The 26294-nt window shown below is 33.9% G+C and overlaps 1 protein-coding gene across 1 annotated transcript; it reads right to left on the bottom strand.

The window, feature by feature from the left end:
• Window positions 1-7103: 7103 nt before the first annotated feature.
• LOC129260577 (HAUS augmin-like complex subunit 1) lies at window positions 7104-26192 on the bottom strand. Its single transcript, XM_054898543.2, has 9 exons — window positions 26083-26192; window positions 21536-21649; window positions 17693-17867; window positions 14654-14786; window positions 13911-14045; window positions 11812-11935; window positions 11314-11379; window positions 8487-8606; window positions 7104-8202 (listed from the first exon to the last, which is right to left on the bottom strand). Exons 2-9 carry the CDS (start codon window positions 21572-21574, stop codon window positions 8152-8154), a joined length of 843 nt encoding a protein of 280 aa, XP_054754518.1. The 5' UTR covers window positions 21575-21649; window positions 26083-26192; the 3' UTR covers window positions 7104-8151.
• Window positions 26193-26294: the final 102 nt, after the last annotated feature.

The raw sequence follows: 26294 nt of genomic DNA on the forward strand, positions 1-26294 counted from the left end.
GAAGAGCAGCATCTTCATATGTCCAAAAAGTGCAATTTTATCAAAAAAGTTGAAAGTGATTTTATTTGTGCGATGGATGCATCATTAGACCCATCATTTCATACCCCCTTCTGTAAGAAAAATATTTGTATCCATCATATTCCATTAAAGATTTTGAATTTATGGTATTTATATTACATGATATATGGGGGAGCTACTCGCAAATTATTAAAGTCATAAATTAAAATCTCTAAAAATTGATAACTTTCTTATTCTTTGATGGATTTTCTCAAACCTTCAAGTTTTTTTCTCTAATTTTTTGTTTTTCATTAAAAGAAAGTTATCGTCAGGGTGAACTTCCCCTTTAGATCTTCATGTTCAGATTAAACTATTTGAATGCTAGTGATTTGGTAGAGCATTTCCTATTATATTTGCTGAAATGAAACCCCCCAGTTGTTGGAGACGTTTGATGTAGTTGAGTGCCTTTTATATATAATTCTTGCCAAATAAAGATAGATACCTTTTTTGCTGAAGGAAATTGTAATTGAATTACGCATGGATTTGTGTTGTTTTCTGATCTTTTTCCAACAGATCAGATATATTAATTTACAAGTTTCTGGAAATGCTACAAAAAAATCAGATATGTTGCTTTTATTACTGGTATACAATATAATGACCTTTTGGATAAATATTTTTTTGCTAAATCTTTCCAAAGCCAAGGGCCCCTTTACATAAAGGTTAGCAATTTATCATGGTGTTGAATTGTATGATTGATTATGTTATCATGTTTGATCCTTCGTTTAAATCAGTCTTTTGATCAATTACTAAGGTTTATGATACAGGATTCAGATTAGACTGTCATGTATGAAACAAAGGGGGGGGGTAAAGGCATGTTATTGAAATCATACTTTGAGTGTGTTAAAAAGGAATTTGGAAGGGGAAAGTATCATTAAACATAATATTATATTTTGGGTCCATTTTTTTCCATTAAAGTAATAATAAAAAATTCATTTTCATATCTGACATATTTTTTCCACAGCATAAGTGGTTCCATAATAAATATGATTTATTTGGGTATTTTTTCATCCATTTAAAACAATTTGATGCACAGATGACATCAACCAGCAAAACAGGAAATTTAAGTTTTTTGTTTGTTATATTCCAATTGCATGTATTATGAAGGAATGGAAATTCAATTTGTAAGTATTTAGTTTAAATAGTGCAATAGAAAAGCAAGCAAGTGTAGACCTGAATTGAAGCTAATAATATATTTTTAAAAAATCAGTGAAGAAATCACCTAAAATCATGAATATTATTCCACTGGTTCACAAATGATGAATATCTGCCATTTTTCTTTATTTTGAAATTATTATTATTTGTTTTTGGGGTCACCTTTGTATCGGGGGCAAAATACTAAAAAAATCAGTGACCTGCAGGGGTTTCCTCCTTATATAATTGATTTGGGGATTGCAGGTGGACCACTACACCCGGGTCTCCCCTTCTTTTATATGAATAGTGCAGTTGGTTCTTAACATGCAAAGGTGGTGACTTTCCCTTACTTTGAGCATCAGTTTAACATCCTATCCATATTTTGCTTTAATGCAAGAAATAATTGCAATTGCATAAATAATGCAACATAATTGCACATCCTCTAACTCAGAAAATGTGTGGAGCTATGAAAGCTCATTTGATGCGATGAATAGATATATGGCACATAAATTTTTACTTTCGGCAGTGAAAATTTCATTTCAAGATCCTGTGTAAAGCATAGCCACCTTGCATCATGTTTCACTCTTGTTGGAATGCTCCCCAGGGAGTGGAGTAAGTGCATACATTATGTGCAGGCAAGTCGGAATCTGCTGTCCATGATGATTTCATATCTGTAAAATGCTTAGATATTCTGATTTATTAAGCGCTATATAGAACCAAATTATTATTAGTTTTATGAAGTGTTTTACATAAGATATAACGAGAGCTAAGGCTCATGTGAAATGTGTGCTATATTAAAATAAAATCATGTTACATGGGTTAATATAACTACAAGACCTGGCCAAGGGTTCTATGCTATTTACCTGGGAAATTTATTAACAATAATTTGGGAAAGAATGATTATATTTTGTATACAAGAATCTAGAGTCACTTTGATTCACTAACAGTCATAAGGGGGATATTGATCTGTGTGCAATAGTTGTAAGGTATATATTATTTGAAAGTGGATTAGGATGAAAGGCTGTAATGATATGCTTATGTCATGTGTGTGTGTACTGTATATACTAAACAAAGTATGGGATGAATCAGAGGATCGTCATATGAGACTGTTCTTAGCGAAACTTGGTGAAAAAGGAAAACAAGTCCACCTCAGAAAAATGTTGATTTGAATAAGAAGAGAAAAATAAAACAAGCATAACGCTGAAAATTTCATCAAAATTTTGTGTAAAATAAGAAAGTTAAGACATTTAAAGTTTCGCTTATTTTTCACAAAAACAGTGATATGCACAACTCAGTGACATGAAAATGAGAAAGTCGATGATGTCCCTCACTATTTCTTTTGTTTTTTTAATTTGAATTAAACAATATTTTGTTTTCTACAGATTTTGACAATAAGTACCAACTTGATTGAACCATATAGTATTAAACAATGCCAATTCCCCATGCTCAGGGAGGAATTAGTTGTTGTTTCACTTGTTAATGAGGAGAAAATTAGAATATTTCATATAATAAAATACAAAAGAAATAAAATTGTGAGTGGATGACGTCATCAGATTCCTCATTTGCATACCGACCAGGACGTGCATATAACTGTTTTGTGAAATTAAGTGAAACTCTGAAATGTTATAACTTTCTTATTTTACATCCGATTTTGATAAAATTCTCAGTGTAATGCTTATTTGATTTTTCTCTTATTCAAATCAATTTGTTGGGGTGGACTTGACCTTTAAGTATAGATGAATTATTTGTTTCCCATTATGGCTAATGTCAGTGAAGCCTTTGTTTAATTTGTCATTTAAATCACTGTTTCTACATGAAAACTATTAAAGCAGATCAGTTCACTGATTCCAAGAATTGACAAGATTTGACATCATTGTTGTGTGTGAATATTGGAAGCAGTGGCTTGTCTGGAGAATATGACAAACAGTGAAACATTGGCAAGTGTGGTGTCTATTGTATTCATTTGGTTTTATTAGTCCCATATATTAACATCGATGCACATTTTGTATGACCTGCTCTCATTTGTTTTGCCTTATTAGATTGTTTATAGAAACAAAAAAAAAGTTTTATGTGCATACTTAGTTTTGTTAAAGCAATTAATATTTTAATTTTTCTTTGCAAAATGTAGTTGCAAGCAGATATTTTTATATTTTGTTTGGAATTTTTTTGAAGCAGTCTGGAACCATGTATGTATTTGTTGGATATGTCTCATAAAATTTTGCATTGTAACAGATTTGTCACTTCTATTAATCATGGATTGTTTTAATTATAGGAATAAGCTGAAATGTGTATATATATATATATCGTTATTTGATAGAAAAATGTATGATATGTACATATCATGTAAATATAAATGACATTGTAAAAGCCTGATTTAAAGCTTTAAAAGGTAATGAATCATCTTAAGTTCTTTTGTTTGAAAAGCTGGATAATATAGGTACTTCTATTTATTTGATATTGAGCGTGAAATACAAATAGCTTTGAATAGCAAAACAAAATTCAGTTGCAATTCATGAATTTATGGATATTGCTTGCCAATTTGAAGAATGTGGAAGAGGAAGTGATTTTCATTGCCTGAACGAAATGTAATATTCATCCTGTTTTGATTATGCAATAGTCAAAGGAATGGATCCCAAAACTGCATTCGAATTCTGTCCCTTAAATGTTTGGATTATTTATTTAAAACCAACTCTTCATTTCATAAGCCTATTGCAGAATTAATACCCATCCTGAGCTGGTTTTGACTATTTAATCAGTAAGGTAATACAGTTATGTCTCTTTCTTTGCCATACGCCCCCGTTCTTGATTCATCAAGTAGATGAGATATTCTGTTTTTTTTTTAACCCAAACCCAATAAGCAGGCCTCCCAGACAAAAAAAAGCAAATGACATTGATGCAAATTTGCATAGAAAAGTCTGAAGCCAGTGCAAAATCAATTATTACACTCAATCTTGAAACTGACTTTTTACACCGATATCAGTTTCAAGATCAGCTGCATCTTATACAGGACAGAAATTTTGAAAAAATAAAGATGATATAGACGCATCCAAGGAAGTGTGATCCTGCATATGGATATTGATATTCAAATGTAGGTGTGTGAAGGCCTCCACTCATCTTACGACTGGTCCACAATCCCATTGTAATGTGAGCATTGGCCTTTATATATATATATATATATATATGTATGGATGTCCTAGGGATTGTATTTTCATGACTAGCAAAACCCAAATAAAAGATCATGATTGGGGTAATGACATTTTATATCCCAACATCCCAATACTTGTAATAATAAAAAGGTTTCATGATTTATATGCGATAACCAAATGATTGCTTTAATCACCCCTACCCCCTTGATGGAAATGTGCCATTAATTGGACAATATTACTCTCATGCAATTGTTTAGTTTTGTTCATTTATAAACACATTGGCCGATGAAACCCATGTTCCTATGTTTATGAAATGGTCCAATGTGTAATAAATTTGTCATAAGAACAAACCTTCAATAATGTGTGACAAAATGAAATAAGAGTAAAAGTACAAAGTATTATGAATGCACTCACCTTCATGTACCGAGGAATATGCCAATGAATATTCCCGGTAACTTTTTGTTCCCATTTGGTTTGTTTCATTGTCTTTCTCTAGTTAATAAACACAAAACTATATTCAAACTAGCACTGGTGTATTAAGAGAAGAGAAAAGATTTTCCTTTTCCTTAATAAAGTGACAATTTCCAATCACATTCATGTCTATTTGTCCCTTTTTCTCCTTGTAGTCGAGCACTGTCTGTTGTAGTGACAAATATCGATTATATGACACCTACATGAAAATAGATCCTTGTCATTTGATTAGTTGTTCGATTTCGATCATTAAGTCCAAGTTTAATGCTATCATTTATACAATTCCGGATCTAACGATTTGTCTATTGTACGCATGCAGAGACCACTGGCACTACCTACGTATAAACACTCGTTTGTGTAACTGTTACATGTACATGTAAGTGACAAGCAACAGCAGCATGCACCGCACACACTTTCATCCAATTTCAAAATGTCAAATATGACAAGGGTCTATTTTTAGGTGTCATATAACAAATAACAAATACAGAATTTTTTTTCTATTGGTGTGATGGACAGAATACTTCATTCAGGGAAAGATGAAATGATAATTTGCACTCCCCCCCCCAAAAAAAAAAAAGTTTTTACTTTCTCAAAGAAGTTTCATCTTCAGGTGCAGGCGTCATTTGGCTGTTTATAAATCAAGTAAAACTTTAAGCACAGCTGTGAGTAACTGGTTGACCTGGTGGGTGTTCCATAAAGCTGTTCGTAAGTTATGAGCGACTTTACGAGTGACTGGTGAACCTCAATTTTTAGGTGTTAAATAATCATCAATAGACATTTATATCATTCACCGGTCCAGGGAAAGATCACCAGTCGTTTTTGAAGTCACTCTTAACTTGTGAACAGCTTTATGAAACGGCCCCCTGGTGGGTTTTTCATAAAGCTGTTCGTAAATTAAGAGTGACTTTACAAAAGACTGATGATCCTTTCTTAGAGGCTTGACCAGCACCAATTGGAATTTGCAGTATATGATTTACCATGAGACAGTATCACCAGTCACTTATGACTCACAGATTTATGAAAAACAGACCAGTTCTCATGCTTAATTTTAAGAGATACCCCAAATTTCCATTTAAACATGATGGGAGTGAATTTTCTATATGAACCCAATCAAATGTGGACAAATATCAGAATTGCACTCAGATGGATGTTAACAACAAGAATCTAAATTTACTTAAGATCATGGCCCGTCTTACAAAGAGTTGCAATTGATCTGATCAACCACAACTATGGAAAGCCAGCAGCATCAACATATAAAATGTATGTTTGTTCAAAATGTTTCCTAGATAAGATGTATATTCATATACCGTATTCATATGTTTCTTTTCAATTCTGTATGCTCCCCTTTGTTTACGAAATGACATTGTGCAAGTTTCCTGTAGGAAAAATTATGACAGTGATGGATTTCATATAAAGTTGAGGTTGATCGGATCAATCACAACTCTTTGTAAGATCGGACCCTGATTTGAGAATCTGATTTGGCACACAAGAAAGGGCTACCTGTCTTGCATAGAATAATTTCTAACTTCTGGGTCCCGTAACACAAAGGTTAGCGTTTTATCGTATGCTTGATCTTCACGATTGATTGTACATTGTAGTCCATGCAATCAATCGTAGAAAATGTTTCAAGATCATTGCTTAGCTCTGTGTTACGGGCCTCTGAACAGCTTTATCAACCCCAGAAAGAAAATTTCTTTGTGTGTCATCAGCAAATATATGTAACTACGCCCAAGCCGAATCTATTGCCACCAGAGAAAACTGTTCAACAATGTTTTTTTTATTATATATATGATACCGAGATAGATCCTTGTCATTTGATTGGCTGTTTGATGTTGATCATTCAACCCGTTATACATGACGTCATCATCTGTGCAATTTTGGATCCATATGAATTTGTCCATTGCACGCTCGCCGAGACCACCGGTGTTACACATAAAAACACTCATGTTTGCAGTTGCGCGTGTTGTATGCGACAATCAACAGACCGCATTCGCACTGAATGCATCTTTGCATTCAAATTTATAAATGTCAAATGACAACGTTCTATTTTTAGGTGCCCTATAACATATAAAACAAATAATGAATGTTCTTTTCATTCATGCAATTGACAGAATGCTTTATTCAGTGAAAGATGAAATAATGATCCATTCAACTCGGCTATGCCTTGTTGAATGGATCATTTCATCTTTCACCTCATGAAGTATTCCATCCATTGTACTCATCAAACATTCATCAAATGTATAATAGTAAGATCGTTCAGTCTCTAATGGATTAAAATCACATTCATTTCTGTATTGATTCAAATTATAATATGCAATTTTATTGGTTTCTATATGTATTTACAAATGTACAATATATACAGCATATAAATAGCAGGAAGAAAATGGAATACATTCTTACACAATTTAACACCACTGGATCCTGACTCAAGTGTTGCTCCAACTTATAAATGGTACACTGTATAAGAAATACATATATGTTATGAAGTGGGCACTTATCTGTGTTCCAAGACACTCCTTACTTTTGACCCGGCCCCCGTAACATAAAGCTTAGCTATTGATTATGGGGCTAATTTTTACAATTGATCATACACAGTAATTAGTGCAATCAATCGCAGAAATCAATCGCTAAGATTCACATGTTACGGGGCATAGAGCATCATGCAAGAAAGTAATGTGTAGCAAACTTGCAGATTTGATTCATTCAGCAATACTTGTGTCTTTCCCTATGTTTGCTATCCCACACTTACCAATGTGATATTTCCAGCATGACTTTAGCATTTATTTCAGAGTTTCTGTATTGGTAGCAATTGCTTTACATAATAAAATAACTACTTCCAATACAGAAACTCTGAAATAGATGCTAAATTTATGGCTGAAAATACCCAAAATACCCGAGTGGTATTAAGTAATTCAGTGAGAATTCTAATTGTTCCAAACTACTGTGCAAGGCTGATCACTGAAGTAATAGCCAACTTTAATTCTTGTGAGAACATGCTGTTCTAGTAAAGTCTCTACTTTTTATTGCTTAGTGTATAGATTATGATAACTAGTAGGACTCGACCTACAAACATTAAAACAATAGAATGACAGGGAGACACACATTCCATAAGGAAAACATTAATGCTCATTACAGGGCAAAGGGGCATGGACAGGGAAACGTTTTGTGCAAAGTTGCGAATGAAATGATCAAATGGATGTCCACTTTTAGGAATAAAATGCACTAAAAGAATTTCTGTCTATGTGAAGTAATGGATTGAGTAGTCAACATGTTTCTTCTTTTATTTTGATGAGGAAGCTTTGCTGGGTTCATCCAGTAACGTCATGATCAGAACTTCTCAGCCATCTCACATATGCATCATGTCAATTTTCCTTGATAACTCAGCTTCCATAGCCGCCTACATTATAACAAAATATAACAGGAATAGCCATAAGAAAAACTTGACTAGAATTATGTAAATTAGCCAGGGTTGCAAGTTATTGCTTCTTGAGATGTAGGTTTAAATGAACTTTGAAATGTCATCAAATCTTTTTTTCTTAATGATTGAGTGAAATTTCATCAAATCATTGTCATTGCTTCATGCATATATGAGCCAAGTTTAAAATTGGTCTGTTAAATAGTTTTCACACGAACAAAATCATTATTATTACTATCATGATTATTATCATTATTATTACTCACCAATTGCCTTTTTGCTTCTTCTACCTTCACTTTGGCTAACGACTCATTGGGTGGAAGATTCTGGTAGCTATCTAGTTTAGCTTTCAAAGGAGACAATCTCGAATCAAGGGATTCTAATTCCTGTAAGCAATAGAAATGGGTGAATAGGATTTTAAGAGGGACCTTAATATTAATAGTCAGAGGTCAATAGTGGTGTCTTTAATAATAATAATAATGGTCTTTATTAGGCATCAAAACATTATTGGCAGCCAAAGGCTGAATTGTAAATGTTTGTACACAGTAAAAAGATTCACATATGAATTTAACAGAACAGTATACAAAATATACAAAATACAGAATATATATATCTGAAATAAATTATGATTAATCAATATACTCAAGAAAGGGAGGACTCCATCCAACCTTGCAAAGATAACTAGAGAAAAGGGAAACATTTGATTGCTGTATGAAGTTGATTAAGCAGTTTGAAAAACCATATTAAACTGACAGAAAGAAATAGAAATAAAAACGTATCCATGGGCACAGTTGATTGAGATTGTTGGTAATTGGATTAAATGGGGTAAAAAAAAAAACAGTTTTAAGATACAAAAGGCGCTTTGCAAAGCTGGATGGAGCATTAAACAATGATGTAAGTATGAGACTTGGTTCGAAACTTTAAACTAAACTTGAAACGTAATCAAAAAGTCTCCACAGGCTGATCCGAATGGATGGAGAAAAGAGAAACAAGCATAACTTGCCCACTCCATCCATTTAAATCAACCTGCAGGGGCAGACCTGGGCTAAAAGAGGAAGGAAAGACATGAAGAATGGAAGAACAGAGTAGATGCAATGCCCCAAAAATAAATTTTACTTATAACCGGTACAACATATTAAAAACCTTTAAAGCAGGAATCTTTTAAGGTCAATTTATTCCCGTAAGCAAGAGAAATGGGTGAGTAGGATTTAAGAGGGACATTAATATTACTAGTAAGAGGCGCATAGCTGTATCTTTTATGCAGGAATCCTTCAAGCATCTATTCAACGTTATTACTGACAAGACCATGGAGAATACAGGGAAAGTCAGACTGAAACCCAGGTCAACTGTACGTGGGGGCGTCGTCTAGTGGTTAAGACTCTTGTCTTTCAATCTGAGGGAGGTGGGTTCGATTCCCATCCATGACGAGTTTTCCTTTAGGAAGAAATTTACCCACATTGTGTGCACTCAACCCAGGTGAGGTAAATGGGTACCGGCAGGAAGTTATTCCACAAAAAGGTGCGAGCATCGAAATCAGTAGACTAGCTTAGCCGCGGTAATACAGGAGTTCCTTGAGCACCTAACAAGGTGGATATGTGCGCTATCTAAATCCTATGTTATTTTATTCATTTATATGAAAACACTATATGTTCATGAAGTTTAAACAATTCCCTTCGATTTCTTACATGGCTTCAACAACAATCTAAATGACTATAAATAATTATCAGACAATTAACAGAGGATTGTAAAGTCATCACATTGATAATAACCCACGTTAAAAGAATTGGCAATATTCTGAGGGATGCAAAAAAAAAGAGATACTGGGTATAATAAAAGAGTATTCTCAACATGGACATTTTGTATGATATGATTTAGAGAGAAAAATTATTTTCATAAAACCTGCAGTATTTTATATAAAAAAGATAAAATACTGAAAAAAAGATAAGTTGGCATAACTGTCATTAGACTCAACAGTATTTGATTAACCTTTTTTCATTTCTTTTTCACTTTAAATTGAATTTGAAAGCAGAGGAGAAGACCTTAATCTGTTCAATCTCCTTACACTATAGCTAGATTAGAATCTAGATTAGTTTGATTCTTTACATACTATTTCAATGTTCTTAAATGTTACTGTAAGTCATGCTATACTATTGTATCAATCATATTTACTTGTAAATTGTACACAATTCAGTTGTAAGGCTGCTATATGCAATGTTTTACATATTTTTTAACCGAAATAAATATACAGTGCGTCCCAGAAAAAACGAAACCGAGATCAAGCGATGATTTATCATAACTTAATCACAAATACAATAGACAAATGACCTACCAATGTAAAGCTTAGAATCTCCTCTTTCATCTGATATTACTTAGATTATTCCCCATTCATGCATGAGTGAGCAAAAACAATTTGAAGAAAGGATACCAAAAACTCATTTGGCGGGGGGTATCTGAATTTCAAAAAGAAAATCACATGCCTAAAAAGTTCAATATCTGCTCTTTTATTTGATACCTTAATCACAAAAAATGGTCAAGAAGTAAAAAAGTTATGTTCCCTCGAAACAATGCTTGTATTTCCATAATTTCATTAAATAAACGTGTTTTCACCGGTTTCCCACAGAAGCTATCGCATGGTTAACAAAAGACTTAATGCATGGCTGATCGTCAACAAAACGGAGTGTCAAGTGAGTTTGAACGCTAGCCTGTAGAACCTCTTGATTTTATGAAATTATTGAAATTCAAGCCTTATTTCAAACAACCAGAACTTTGTTAATTCTTGACCATTTTCTGTAATTGAGGTATCAAATTAAAGAGCAGATATTGAACTTTCTAAAATGTGGTTTTCTCTTTGAAACCCAGATACAGCCCGCCAAATGACTTTTTGGTATCCCCTCTTCAAATTGTTTTTGCTCACTCATGCGTGAATGAGAAATAATCTAAGTAATTTCAGATGAAAGAGGAGATTCTAAGCTTTACAATGGTAGGTCATTTGTCTATTGTATTTGTGATTAAGTTATGTAAAATCATCGATAAAACTCGGTTTCGTTTTTTGTGGGACGCACTGTATAAATGAATTAAATAAATAAAAAGTACCTGTGATAATGCAACCAGACTCTGATGATAAAATGAAGGTTCTACACCAGTCTCATGTAGTTTGTACTGCAAAAAAAAAAAATTACACAGAGCAATATGAATGTCAAGATGTAAAACATATATTTATCATGATATTTCTTACTTTCACTTGTTTTAGTTTCTATGTTCTTCTTTCGGTGATCATGCAATATACACTTCAAATTTAAGCATTATCATTATCTGATGGATATGCTCCCCAAATATTCCTAGTGCTTTTCACAAAATATACAGTAAGTGTCAGTGAACTATAATTCATTCTAAAAAAAACCAAACAACTTGACAAGTCCCTGACTTTAAGTTCTGTGTTTGAATGAGAATCTTAAGGGAATTTTCAAGATATCAGATCCATTTTCCATTCACATTTTCATTCTAAACTATATTTTCTCCATGAAAATTTCTTGAATTAAAGAAAAAAAATGTTCATAATAGCATCTCTGTACATATGATAAGATGTGGTACCTCAAGGTTTTCTAGTTGGGCATCGTACTCTTTTGATTTACTCTGAAAAAAGCCTGCTTGTCTCATCTTATCTTCAAGCTTCGGTCCTTCTTCTTTGGCTTGTTCTTCTAAAGACACCATAGCTCTGTAATAATCAAAGAAGAATGACCAGTAATAATTACATATTTTTTTCTTATTTTTCTGTTATCTTCAAAGGGCTCTGCAGCTTACCATGAAGATGAATAACTTTGTTTGCACACAATAAAGAGGAGTGATGGTTTATTTTTATGGATTTGATACATTTTAAAAAGCAAATTCCAAGATTCAAATATTAACACTTTTTCCCAAATTCATTGTCTTTGTATCTTTTCCATAGCACAAAAATGTAAATATTCATGAGTTTTCTGCTAGAGAGTAGTACAGGCAGGGCAAGTATTCAAATGGTCACTAATCACATAAGAATAATATTAAAAGGTCTGTGTTATTTTTTCTTGATCTAGAGAACCTTATACTTCAAACTTTATCTAAAAAAATGTAACACCATTTCTCAAACAATGATTTACAAAGCATTAACAATATTGTTCATTAGGTAAGCATTCAAAATTTGCCTATTCTATGTGAAATTGAAGTGAACCAGTTGCTCTTTTGCTCTTCTTTGTAGAATAATAGAGTTTAGAAAAACATGGTTTAGGAATCCTTATCAAGTAAGTATTTAAAGTCATTGAATTTCAAAGATTTGCATTATTCCGGTAAACCAGTTCTAGGCATGTCTTCATAAATATTCATTAGGTGGGCTGATGTCACATCCCCATTTTCCTTTTTCTTATGTTATTACATGAAATCATAATTGTTTCATTTTTCATACTGTGTAAATGATGTGTCTCCATTATGATGAAATAAGTTGCAGTAAGAAATAACTAATGCACTTACCGGTAATCAGTTATCAATCCAGTTGTTTTATTTCTTGGTAGAACAATTTTGAATAAACTTAATTTCATATGATAAAATACAAAAGAACAAGTGGGGATATGACATCGTTAGCCCACCTAACGAATATTCATGAACATATGCCTAGAACTGTTTCAACGGAATAATGCAAATCTTTAAAATACAATAACTTTGTTATTTGTTATCTGATTTTGATCAAATTTTCAGCATTTTTGCTCTGTGAATTTTACTATATTTATTGAGGTATAAATATCTTCAGCCAGAGTATCCCTTTAAATGCTATTATTTTTTTCTTTCAAAAAATGGAACAATTTTCACCCTCACTGATTAATATTTTTTTCCCATAATCATAATAATAATACATAGCATTTATGAGGTGCCGATATGTAGTTGCTTATACAATGGCGCACTATATATTACCCCGGCTTTAGCTCCAGCTGCTGAAGGTGCCTGGTGCATTCAAGGAATCAATCCTGCCTGGTACCCATTCACCTCACCTGGGTTGAGTGCAGCACCATGTGGGTCAATTTCTTGCTGAAGTAAAACATGCCATGACTGGGATTCGAACTTGCATCCCTCTGATTGAAAGACATGAGTTGTAACCACTAGACCACGATGGCCCCTATACCAAATGGGTTTCCTGTTTTATACACACTGTGTTTCCTGGGGGCCGTTTAATAAAGCTGTTCGTAATTTAAGAGCGACTTTAAGAACGACTGGTGATCCTTTCTTATGCGCTAAACCATCGCCAATGGTATATACCATTTACCACAAGAAATGATCACCAGTCGTTCTTAAAGTTGCTCTTAACTTACTAACAGCTTTATGAAACACCCACCAGTAAATGTGTGCTTTCTGCTCATATCAGGAGAGAGCTCAATTCACATTTGTCATCTGAAATCTGACCTTGATTTTGACTGGCCCGATTTTAACCCTGCTAACTGTCAAATAAAACAGACTTAATCTGATGAAACATACAACTACTCCTTTCATGAAATTCTCCTTAGATGCAACTGATTCAATTCAATCGCAAGTTCAAATTGATCTCAAATTTATACTTTGAAACAGGAACTGCAATCATCCCACATTAAGATTTGATTTCAATCCATCGCAAGGCAAGGCAAAGATATGCTTTTCTCAGAAAGTCAGTGGCAATGGAAATTAATACTTACTTCTTGAGTGATTCTGTTTTAATCATAGCTATCTTGGTTTTGTTGAAGAGTTTCTGGTTTGAAATATTCTCTTCTTGCCGTTTGTCCTCCAATTTTATCAACTCTCTGGTAAGATCCGTCATCGCCAGATAATAGCTAGGAAAGAAGAAAAAGTACATACACTCATCACCATTTGATTTAGCTAATGGATATAGAAAATTGAGAAACAAAGTGACTTAAAAACAGTTAAAAATTAGTTAATAAAAACAGTTATTTTGGGAAAGATGGTTGAATAAATTTCAAGATTTAAAGCCAGTGAATAGAAAAATACAAATAAATGATAACCATACTGCACAAAATAATTATTTCCTTGTTGTCGACAAACCAATTATTATGGAATCATACTATATCATAGAATATATTTCCTCCATTATGCCTTAAGGTTTGTTGGCCACTTTGTCTTAGGGCAAATTTCTATATTAAAATGCATATGGGGCGGGCGGGGGAGGGCACAATAATTCTCCAAGGCCACACAGCCATTGAAGTCCTCAAACCATAATTGCATGTTCAGTAAGGTTAGAATACAGTGATCACTGGTAACTTCACAAGGCTGCTCACATTAACATTCTGAATGAGATTAAATAAATCTCATAGAGTGAATGATTGAAATAAAATAATGAAAGGAAATATTTTAAAAAGCCAATCTCCCCCCCCAAAAAAAAAAAACATAACGAGGAACATGGTACTTTTGTTCACAAACTTACTTGCTTGCTGAGGCAACTTGAAGGTCAAGAGTTTGAGCAATGTTTGAAAGGGTCCGCAGACTTACATTCCCAGACTGCGAGAGACTACTAGGAGAAAGACCTACATTCTCCAAAATCGATGACAATCGCTTCTCTGAAATACAAACAAAAATACATTATAAATAGGTAATAATCATTACTGTGTTGTTGTCCTCAAAATAACTACAATTATTACTGGATCATTATTTTCAATATCATTAAAAATACAAGCAATTCACTAAGTACTATAAACATTATCCTAAACATCATTGTCTTCATCATCATCATCATCATCATCATCACCATCTCATCATCATCATCATCATCACCATCATCATCATCATCATCACCATCATCATCATCTCATCAACATCATCTCATCATCATCATCATCATCTCAGCAACATCATCATCCCCATCATAACCATCATCATCACCATCTCATCATCATCATCATCATCACCATCATCATCATCATCATCACCATCTCATCATCATCATCATCATCACCATCATCATCATTATCATCATCTCATCAACATCATCATCATCAAATCATAATCATCATCATATTCATTATCATCAAATCATAATCAAATCATAATGATCATCATAATCATCATCATCATCATCATTCTCACCATCATTATCATTATCATCATCATCTCATCATCATAAACATCATCTTCATCATCATCATTATCAAATAATTATCACCATAATCATCATCATAATCATCATCTTCATCATCATCATTATCATCTTCATCATCATTATCAAATCATTATCACCATAATCATCATCATAATCATCATCTTCATCATCATCATTAAATCATAATCACCATAATCATCTAAATCATAATCACCATCATCTAAAAAATTCCTATTAATTATATCTATGATATTATACCTTCCTGAAGTTCCTAGTTATATTAGAATAAAATATTGGGTCATTTAAAGGGATATCCAGCCTTGGCCATTAAATGGTGTGTTGGGAAGGAGAAAAATAAATTAAACAGAATGGTGAAAGTTTGAAAGTAATCGGACAAGCAATAAGAAAGTTATAGCTGCTTTAAAATTGAGATCACTATTCTATGTAGATTTCAAATTGGCAACTGGGTAAGTAAATTATGACAAGGGGCAAGGACAACTTTCCCATAGGCCATGTACTTTATTATCAGGGATTTGTGGTTTTCTCCTAAGTACCCATTCCCCTGGGATAGTTATCTAAATATAACCCAGGTAGTATATTGTTTTATGTCCTCATGAAAGAAAAATATAATTTGAAATAAAACTTTTGGGAAAAATGACATTTTAGCCATAATATGTATTGGAGTACATAGAAGAGTAGTCCTTGCCTTTATCAACAATGACATCCCATATGCGGCCAATCTGAAGTCTCCATGGGTATAATGATTACCAATATTTACAACATTTAAAAATTCATAACTTTCTTGTTCTTTGTCCAATATTGTTCAAACTTTCACCTATCAACTTGTCTGATTTTTCTTTTCCTTATCAAAACAAGTTTTTATTTGGGTTGGATTCCCCTTTAATTACAAGTACAACCTGTTTGTCTCTATTTACGTCAAGTTTTCAAACAAGAGCTGTCAGATTTTCCAATGGTCAGACCAAAATTTCCGATGAATTGGAAAAGAAGGATGAAAATCCCTAATTTGTAGACATTAACAAGGGTATGGTACTGTGAAGTTGTTTAAAGGACAAGTCCACCCTAACAAAAAGTTGATTTGAATAAAAAGAGAAAAATCCCACGAGCATAGCACTGAAAATTTCATCAAAAATGGATGTAAAACAAGAAAGTTATGATATTTCAAAGTTTCGCTTAATTTTACAAAACAGTTATATGTACATCCTTGTCGGTATGCAAATGAGGAGACTGATGACATCATCCACTCACTATTTTATTATATGAAATACTGAATAGTCTAATTTTCACCTCATTGTCAAGTGAAACAAATATTAATTCCTCCCTGAACATGTGGAATTAACATTATTTTAATACTACATGGGTCAGTCACGTTGGCCCTTATTGTCAAATCTGTAAAAAATGAAAAATTGTATAATTCAGACAATAAAAAACAAGAGAAATAGTGAGTGAGTGACATCGACTCTCTCATTTTCATGTCACTAAGTTGTGCATATAACTGTTTTATGAAAAATAAGCAAAACTTTAAAATGCCATAACTTTCTTATTTAACATCCAATTTTGATCAATTTTCAGCATTATGCTAGTTTGATTTTTCTCTATTTATTCAAATCAACATTCTTCTGGGATGGACTTTAATAGCCAATTTGATTTCGCATTCAGTGGCAAAAGAGGAAAGCTCTCAACTAATTTCTATTCAATCAAATTCATACACCAAGTCAGACATACAAACTGGATTAAACAGAGAACAGAAAAAATGTATAGAGTCGAACAGGAAATAAAAATAATCACGCTGAAATGAAACTAGAAATAAACAATGAATTTAAAACAAAATGACAGAGAAATGTATAAAAGTACAATGGAAATATTTACAAAATGAGTAGGTCACTACTTATGACTGCCAGCAACGGTGATGATGATGATGGGAAGATGATAAGGATGGTAATACAGTGTTCCCAGCTTCTCAAGAAAACAAAATTCCCTGATGAAGTTTAAAAATTCCCTGATAATTATTTAAACCTATTCCCAGTTTCGCATGTTTTCTCAGTTGTTACAGTGAATTACATTTTTTTTTCAGTATAAAAACAATAATGTAAAACTAATCAGCTACACTAAAAAAAACCCACCATAACCAGTAATTCAATGGATGTTGTTTTGATATGCAACAAAATATAACAGAGTCTGACTGACTACCATGCTTTTGAGCCGATCAAAATTCCCTGATTTTTCCCTCATTTGAGGCATTTTTTTTTTATTTGAGGTATTTTCTATGATTTCCTTGATGGGCTAGGAACCCTGTCATATTGATGATGATTGTGAATGATGAATGTATGAACCCTGAACTTTACTCACCTTCGGCATTGTATTCCACTGTCTTCTCATTGAGATCATCGATGACAATTTGCTTATCTCTATCCCTCTCCTTACATCTGGTCATCAGATCATGTAGCACTGACACTGTCTTGACATTAATCTCATACTGTGGGACTGTGTCATCACCAAACATTTCCTCCAACCAACATCGCACCTACAGTATAGAAATAACCATAGTGAACATTAAACTATTGCCAATTTGGACAATGAAGAAAACAATTCATTGACTAATAATAATGATAATAATAAATAATAAGTACAATAATAACAATAAATAATAATAACAATAATAATAAGTATTACTATTATAACAATTATTATAATAATTATAATAATAATAACAAAAATAATATCATAATAATAATACTGATGATGATAGTGATGATCTGACATGGTGATGACGATGATAATGATGATGACGATGATATCATATTTTACCTATGGTAGTCACTGGCACTTCTGAAAACTATTCTCCCAACGGGCCCTCGCTTAAGATAACATTAGTATTACTATTATCCTGGCTTTAGCTACCCTGATCTCTGAATTATCAAAGTTTGGTCAATTGGTGGCTTGTAAATCATTCCTGAGTTTGCAACAGCCATCGAAACAAAAACTGACCAAATACGCAAATACCCGTACTGGGTAGTGACCGAATACTGGGCATGTTACCATATGGCTATGACATATTAATACAGAGCTAGAGGAAAAAATGTTAAAAGAGCTAGTAACAGTCTATGAAGTCTTACTTTAAAAAAAAGAAATTTGAAACTTTAGTTCAAGTTTTAAAACTAAGTTAAAGAAGCTAGAAGTTAACCAGTTCCCTGTTTTTTTTTTAAATCCATTAAATATGTTTCGAGTTATTGCATGGAAACCAAGTGGGGGGGACGGAAGGACTGAAATATTCAACGTATTAAATTTTTTTTAGGTGTGTAGGTAGATGACACCAAAATACAGGCTAACTTCGAATTCGGAGTCCGCAGGTCAAAGGTCACAGCTCATTAAATATGCGAGTTGGATCCCGCACGATAACTTGTTAAATATTTAACAGATTTTTAAAAATTTGGGTGTGTAGGTAGATGACACCAAAATACAGGCTAGATTCGAATTCAGAGTCTGCAGGTCAAAGGTCACAGCTCATTAAATATGCAAGTTGGTTTCCGCGCAATAACTCGAAAAATATTTAGACTAATGGATTTTAAACATTTTTGGTATGTACGTAGACGACACCAAAATAAAGGCTAAATTTGAATTCGGAGTCCGCAGGTCAAAGGTCACAGCTCATTAACTATGCGAGTTGGTTTCCGCATGATAACTTATGAAATATTCAAAAGATTTTAAAAAATTTGGGAGTGTAGGTAGATGACACCAAAATACAGGCTAAGTTTGAATTCGGAGTCCGCAGGTCAAAGGTCTAAATTTGTTCATTATATATATGCATGTTGGTTTCTTCACGATATTAAGTTCAATCATATTGAATGAATTTCTGATCGCGTTAAGCGGGGGCATCAGTGTCCTTTGGACACGTCAAATTCTTGTTTAAAAATGAAATCAATATCGTAGAAATGTTGGAAATGAAGTTGTAGACCTATCCCATTTACATGATTTAGTTGGAAATGAAGTTCTTTAAGAATGTAGGAATCTCGGGGGCGAAAGTTTCAGTTTTTTTTGCGGTACACGCACATGAATGGGACGCAATCCCTGGCTCGGAGGAGGGTAAGCATACGTTAGTGAATGATTTTTACTCTCTAGGAGTCTCCTGGCTTCTCCGGAGGAGAATTCCAGTTAAGTTTCACTCAAATTACGGTACAAATTTTTTGTGTGAAAGGTCTGATGATTCTTAAGTTAAAGACGAATTGCAATCATCATCATCAAGATTCACGTGTGAAAAGGGCCAAGGCCAGGGTAGCTTGGAGGCTTCTAGGGAGTAAAATTATTTCTACTATACTTAGGCTTACTCCCCATGAAGCCTGGGACGGCATAGCATAGGCACACACCCACCAAGTATTTTGGAGACAACAATGTTGCTCCAAAATACTTGATTTGTTTAACTTACTTATCACACAATTTTGTAAATGGAAAAGAAGTTCATTTCCCCCCATTAGGCATTTATAACCTTATTTTTACACAAAAAATAATACAAAAATTAAGAAAAATCATGTGAGAAGATGAGCAGGTACTCACAGATGATCTTGTCGCCATATTTCCGTCTTTGTTTGTAGCTTAGTTACAAGACGCGTATAAGAGAGGGCGACGATATCATGAGCATTGCCAATTTAAATTTTAAAAAATACTTCAATCGGCCGATAAATATCATGAATTGTAAAATACTTGCATTAGCTAATAAATATTATAAAATATTATGATAGGCCAGGCCAGGGCCAGGGCCTAGTATTAACATACTACAGTCTAAGTCCTAACATGTTAGATTATTTATAGGTCTAGATGATGATAATGTACAATGTAGATATAATTGTCACGATTTTGTTTTGACTCTTTGAGCAAACATTGTCTAACGTTAGACAGGAATAACCCATAACCGTCGTTTCTGGGGATTTATTTAACAATCATGACAATTTCTGATATTTTACTAGTATCATCCCCATTGACATTGTATTGACATTGTCATTGATGAGTGGAGTCAACGCAGTTCAGCGGAACCAAAATACAGAGACTGAAGCTTTTGGTCTAACTTGGTCTAACATAACCCAGAGGCAGAGAGTGTCCGAGCTTCGCCCGGGCGTTCTCTGGCTGGGTTAGCTACTGGTATAGTCACGTATTGTATTACCGGACACTATTATGATTCCGGACGCGCATATTACTGCGTTCGAAAACAATTTCGTACCTCAAGACTTTCGCAATTCAATTTCACAGAGCAATACATAGAACAAGATTGCAAAAACAAGGCCAAAAAATCAAACTTTTACCTTATTTATCTCTAAAATGACAGAAAATGCTTAAAATATCATATAACATAGTTTTGCATTAACAATTGATATATTTTCTAACGGAAATATGGGCCTGATTTGCCGAATTTCAATCTCGTCCACTCCTTCGATCGAATGAGGTGTGGTGTATTGTGGGTGATCGTCGACGGCTAGTTCTCAAGGTACATGTACCCGTTAGCGAGGTTTACCGTGAGTAGAGCCGTCGATCGGCAGCGCATCGATAGAACTTGATGAGCGTCACGATACGAACGCGAGCATATTATTATTGGAAAGTGCCATGGAACATGCAGCTAACAAGAAAAAATAAAATAAGTTATCAAACACGAATTTATTACCAACATCTGCTCAGATTCGATATATAAAAAAGCAAATTAACTTAAAATTTACTCTTGATATGATATAAGAACAAAAAAAATCACACAAATTTGTTCTTACATCGATAATCAAGGATATCTTATCCTGTCCGGCACGCGTCCGGAATCATGATGTAATTTGTCGCGCACGAAAATAATTGTTTTTCGTGGAGGGGTATGCGGCAAGTGCGATGCAAAGAAAATGGTTGGTAAATATAAAATAATTTTATCATATTCATAATTTTCATAATATTTGGTCTTGGAATAGCAAGTGTGAATTTTTCTTGATTGTATTTCCTCTAGTTGTCATTTTTAAAGCACTGAAATAAAGGTGTCCGGCAATAGGATACACTGCCATACTGTGAGTCTGTGTTACTAGACAACACTCAGTCAAAGTGGGAGGAATTCCCCCATCTCCCCGGCCCGGATTCCCCGGAACTGCTAGTGAGTATGACCAGCACTCAGCAGCAGACTATTTCATTTTCAGTATTTGTTTCCATTCAATGATAATAAAAAAATCTTACTTCTCTATGTTTTTCTCTGACTTCGCCATCACCGGACATGACTTTCACTCGAGTTGAAAATAAAGCTAAATAGCCGATACGCTGCCGTTATCTTGAGATGAGACTGGAGTCTGACTGAGTTGAGAGTGTAAAGAAGGTCAGCTGCAGCCTGAAGAAATCGAGATTAGCGCCATGAAATACTATGGAACGCCAATTCGGTTCATTTTATTCTTCGTACATTTTTAACGAGAAAAAAAAGGATTCAAGTTTTTAAATTACTTTCCTATTGAGATCCAATTTGTGCTAATTCATTCCATCCTCACATCTGGTTCTACAGTTTAACTTTCTTTATTACATAATCAACCTGATAATTTCATTCTCTTCATCCTAGTTCTCCCCCCTTCCGGGGGGGGGGGGGGTAGTCCGGGGGCAGTCGGGCAGTCAAATATACACATGCGTGACAACAAAAAAAAACCGCGTTAAAAGGGGTGTTTTTCAGGTTTGTACGCGGGCCGCGCATGTACTCATTCAGGGTATCAAAAACACGGATTTTTTTTAAAGGCCGTGGTTTTGAAAGACTGGTCAATGGTCAATCGTGGGGTCAAACGTATTTAGGGTATGTTTTTTCGAAAGCTTTTTTTTTTAAGACTAGCCAAACGTGTATTTAGGGCATGTTTTTTCCCCAAGCTTTTTTCCTCGGGGTCATTCTGGCGACAACTTGTTTGGGGGCCAAAATGTGTAAATAAAGCCTGCGAAAAACTTGTAGGGGGTTATTTTGCACATAGAGAAAAAACTCGTGTAGGGGGTACGTGTTTGGAAATAATTTGGTCACGCATGTGTACATCAATACATTTGACTGGCCCCCGGTGTTTTTTCTCATTGGTAATTTTTATGAATAATTGCATGGGTTTCTACATTTCAGTTGGGTTCTTCTCAGTTTTCTCTAAGTTCATTGGTAAGCGTTAGGTACTGTGGATAAAAGTGAGATGTGAGTCAGGAATTAAGGCCAAGTGTCTAAGAAGAGACATCAAATTATGTTATATACAAACATTAAAAAAGAAATACATTTATACTGTATGCACACATCCAGATCTACGTTTATTTTCTTTCGTCCTCGCCTATTTCATGTTTGCTGATATTTTCCTGTTTTGTTGCTGAATTATTATTTGAACTTATATTATTTTCTTTTCATCGATAATAATACCTCCCTCCAAAATGATTCTATCAAATATTGTTAAAACAATGATTTTTTTTCCAAGTTAATTTGAGTGAATGCTGGGAGGCACATCACTGAGGGGGGGGGGCAGTAGAGAGTGCCCTTTAGTTTTCAAGTAGAAATAAAGTGAAAAAGAAATAAGAAATGCTTCCAGCATTCCTGGCTTCAAATCTTCCATTAAGACATACATTTTCCGTAATAATTAATTTCCCTTTTTATATATCTAGAATGACTGATAGTGGATATTATTGCAAAAGTTAAATTGTTATTCATACATTACGCACTATGGTACTTTTTATTTTTAGCGCCTCTAAACATCCATTATTATTATTATATAAAAGAAGCCTGACCTCATATAAGGCAATAAAACCTTATAAACCTATAATTCAATTGAGAAATGAAACAAAACATCACCTTAAGTCGTCTTGCCAATTTGAAAAATATCCTGCCACCTGAAGATGCTGAGATAACCTGTCTTCTATAGCTTTTGGGGATATGGTATTACCACTGGCGGATCCAGGGGCAGTGACGTAGCTAGGATTTTTCCCGGGGGGGGGGGGGGGTCGGGGGAACAATTTTTTCTCTGTGTGTATCGCCAATAGGGGATAGGGCCCGATATTATTTTCCCCGCTCAAAGTTGATTTTTCTTTGTTTTATTGGGTAGTCCTCATCACAGTCACTTCTTAGCTGTATTCTTAAAGAAAAACATAAATACTCATAAGCCCTAAAGAAAAGGTGCAGCGCGAAGCGCGAGCTAATTTGTTTGAAACTTTCATGTATTTTGTCCTGAAAATTTAACATTCTGGGCAATGTTTATGATCCTGAACAAGATGCGTATGTAACTAGATAATTATTACCGCGAACGCCAAAGGCGGAGCAGAAATTTTTGATAAACTTTCTGGCCTGATCAAATTCGGAGCTGTTAAGGACTCTTTGAAGTTACCCATGAAGACGATACATAATCAACAATTAAATAATGCGAGTGCGAGCTGAAAATTTTGACATTTCTACCTAGAAAAAGATTGTCATTCTAAGCACTTTTTGTAATCATGAAGGGGATAGGTATGTAACTAAACAATTGATGCGAGCGCGAAGCGCGAGCGGAAGAAAATTGAATTTTTAGACCTAAAACGTCGGACACTCCATTCATGTTTTGTAAATCATGAATAGGATGGGTAGCCTAATTGGGTATCGCCCTACGTTAATAATGCGAGCGTCATAAGCGCGAGCAGAAAATTATTGATATTCTGATCTGAAACTGGATAATCTAAGCACCGTCGTTTAGACCTAGAATCTGGGCATTCTGTATACATTTTTTCAATCATAAAGATCAATAATGCCAGCTCAAAGTGCGAGCTGAAAACATTTAAATTCCGATCTGAAAAGTGGTAAATTTAAGCACTATTTCAAGCACTGTGTAGGAAATTGTGAAGTGGATGTAGATCACACTTAATAAATGATGCGAGCGCGAAGCGCGATCGAGCTGATATTTTTTAATTATTATTTTGACCTAGGACCGGGATATTCTAAAGACATTTTGTCATCATATATGAAAATGATGACTATCTTCCTAATTCCTATTATTCTTAAGCGCGGGATGAAACTTGTCGATATTCCATTCTGAAAAAGGGCCAATTTAGTTATTAGGAATTCATGAAAATTTTATTTTCTTATATATCAATCTAACATGCTTATAATGAGAGCTAGCGTGGAATTTGTTGACACTGTCCAAGGCTTGAAAATTGGACATTTTAAGCATTTTGTAATTATGAATAGGACGCATGGGTTAATACATTTTTAACTATTAATGCGAGTGCCAATCGCCAGCCGATTTTTTATATAAACTGTAATGAAAAGGGGATTTTAAAGGGATGGTCCAGGCTGGAAATATTTATATCTCAATAAATAGAGTAAAATTCACAGAGCAAAATGCTGAAATTTGATCAAAATCAGATAGCAAATAACAAAGTTATTGAGTTTTTAAGATTTGCATTATTCCGGTGAAACAGTTCTAGACTTATTATCTTTATGATTATGAATATTCATTAGGTGGGCTGACGATGTCATAATATCCCCACTTGTTCTTTTGTATTTTATTATATGAAATTAGGTTTATTAAAATGTTTCTACCAAGAACTAAAACAATTGGATTGACAACTGATTAAGTGCATTACTTATTTATTGCTGCAACTTATCTCATCATTATGGAGACACATAATTTACACATGTATAAAAAATGAAACAATTGTGATTTTATGTAATAACATAAGAAAAAGGAAAGTGGAGATGTGACATCATCAGCCACCTAATGAATATTCATGACGATGTGCATATACTGTTTTCACAAAATATTGATGAACTTTAAAATTCAATATAACTTTGTTATTTGTTATCCGATTTGCTGAAATTTTCAGCACATTGCTCTGTGAATTTACTCTATAGGCCTATATTTAGATATAAATATTTTCAGCCCGGACCATCCCTTTAAAGGGAAATCCAGCCTTGGCCATAAAATGTTGTGTTGGGAAGGAAAAAAATAAATTAAACAGAATGGTGAAAGTTTGAAAGAAATTGGTCAAGCAATAAGAAAGTTATAGCTGCTTTAAAATGGAGATCACTAATACTATGTAGATTTCAAATTGGCAACTGGGTAAGTAAATTATGACAAGGGGCGAGGACAACTTTCCCATAGACCATGTACTTTATTATCAGGGATTTGTGGTTTTCTCCTAAGTACCCATTCCCCTGGGACAGTAATCTAAATATAACCCAGGTAGTATATTGTTTTATGTTCTCATGAAAGAAAAATATAATTTGAAATAAAAATTTTGGGAAAAATGACATTTTAGCCATAATATGTATTGGAGTACATGGAAGAGTGTCCTTGCCTTACATCACTATAACATCCCATATGTGGCCAATTTGAAGTCTCCATGGGTATAGCGATTACCAATATTTACAACTTTTAAAATTTCATAACTTTCTTGTTGTTTGTCCAATATTGTTCAAACTTTTACCTATCAACTTGTCTGATTTGTCTTTTCCTTATAAAAACAAGTTTTTATTTGGGTTGGATTCCCCTTTAAGTAGCTTGTTATACAGTGCGTCCCATAAAAAAGAAAACCCGTTTTCGGAGATGGATTTCACAATTATTAAACGTGTTCTTGATATGATTTTTTTTTGCTTGTCATATTTTTCTCGGGAAAATGTGCCCCCCTTGGAAAATCCTGGATCTGCCCATTGGTAGTACTTTATATATCTCGAGTCTATGGTCTATTCTTGTTCAGTCTTATATAAACAGCTAGATAAATCGTAAAATTATTTTTGTATGGATTATAATGTAAATGCCTACTTTTAACCTCAAGTCTTTTCTGTTATTAAGGGCTTGGCTTACTCATGCCACTGCTCGGGAAAACTAGGGCCTTATTATGTTCCCTGACTGAATACCAATTTACACAGCTCACAGGGTTGGAGCTTGAAACACCCCAACAAAATATTTGGTTCTCATGGCGTTCCATAGTTTAATCTTTTACGCATGGATCCCATATCCGGATATGAAGAAAG

This window comes from Lytechinus pictus, chromosome 5, assembly GCF_037042905.1.
Source record: "Lytechinus pictus isolate F3 Inbred chromosome 5, Lp3.0, whole genome shotgun sequence".
Taxonomy (NCBI): Eukaryota; Metazoa; Echinodermata; class Echinoidea; order Temnopleuroida; family Toxopneustidae; genus Lytechinus; species Lytechinus pictus.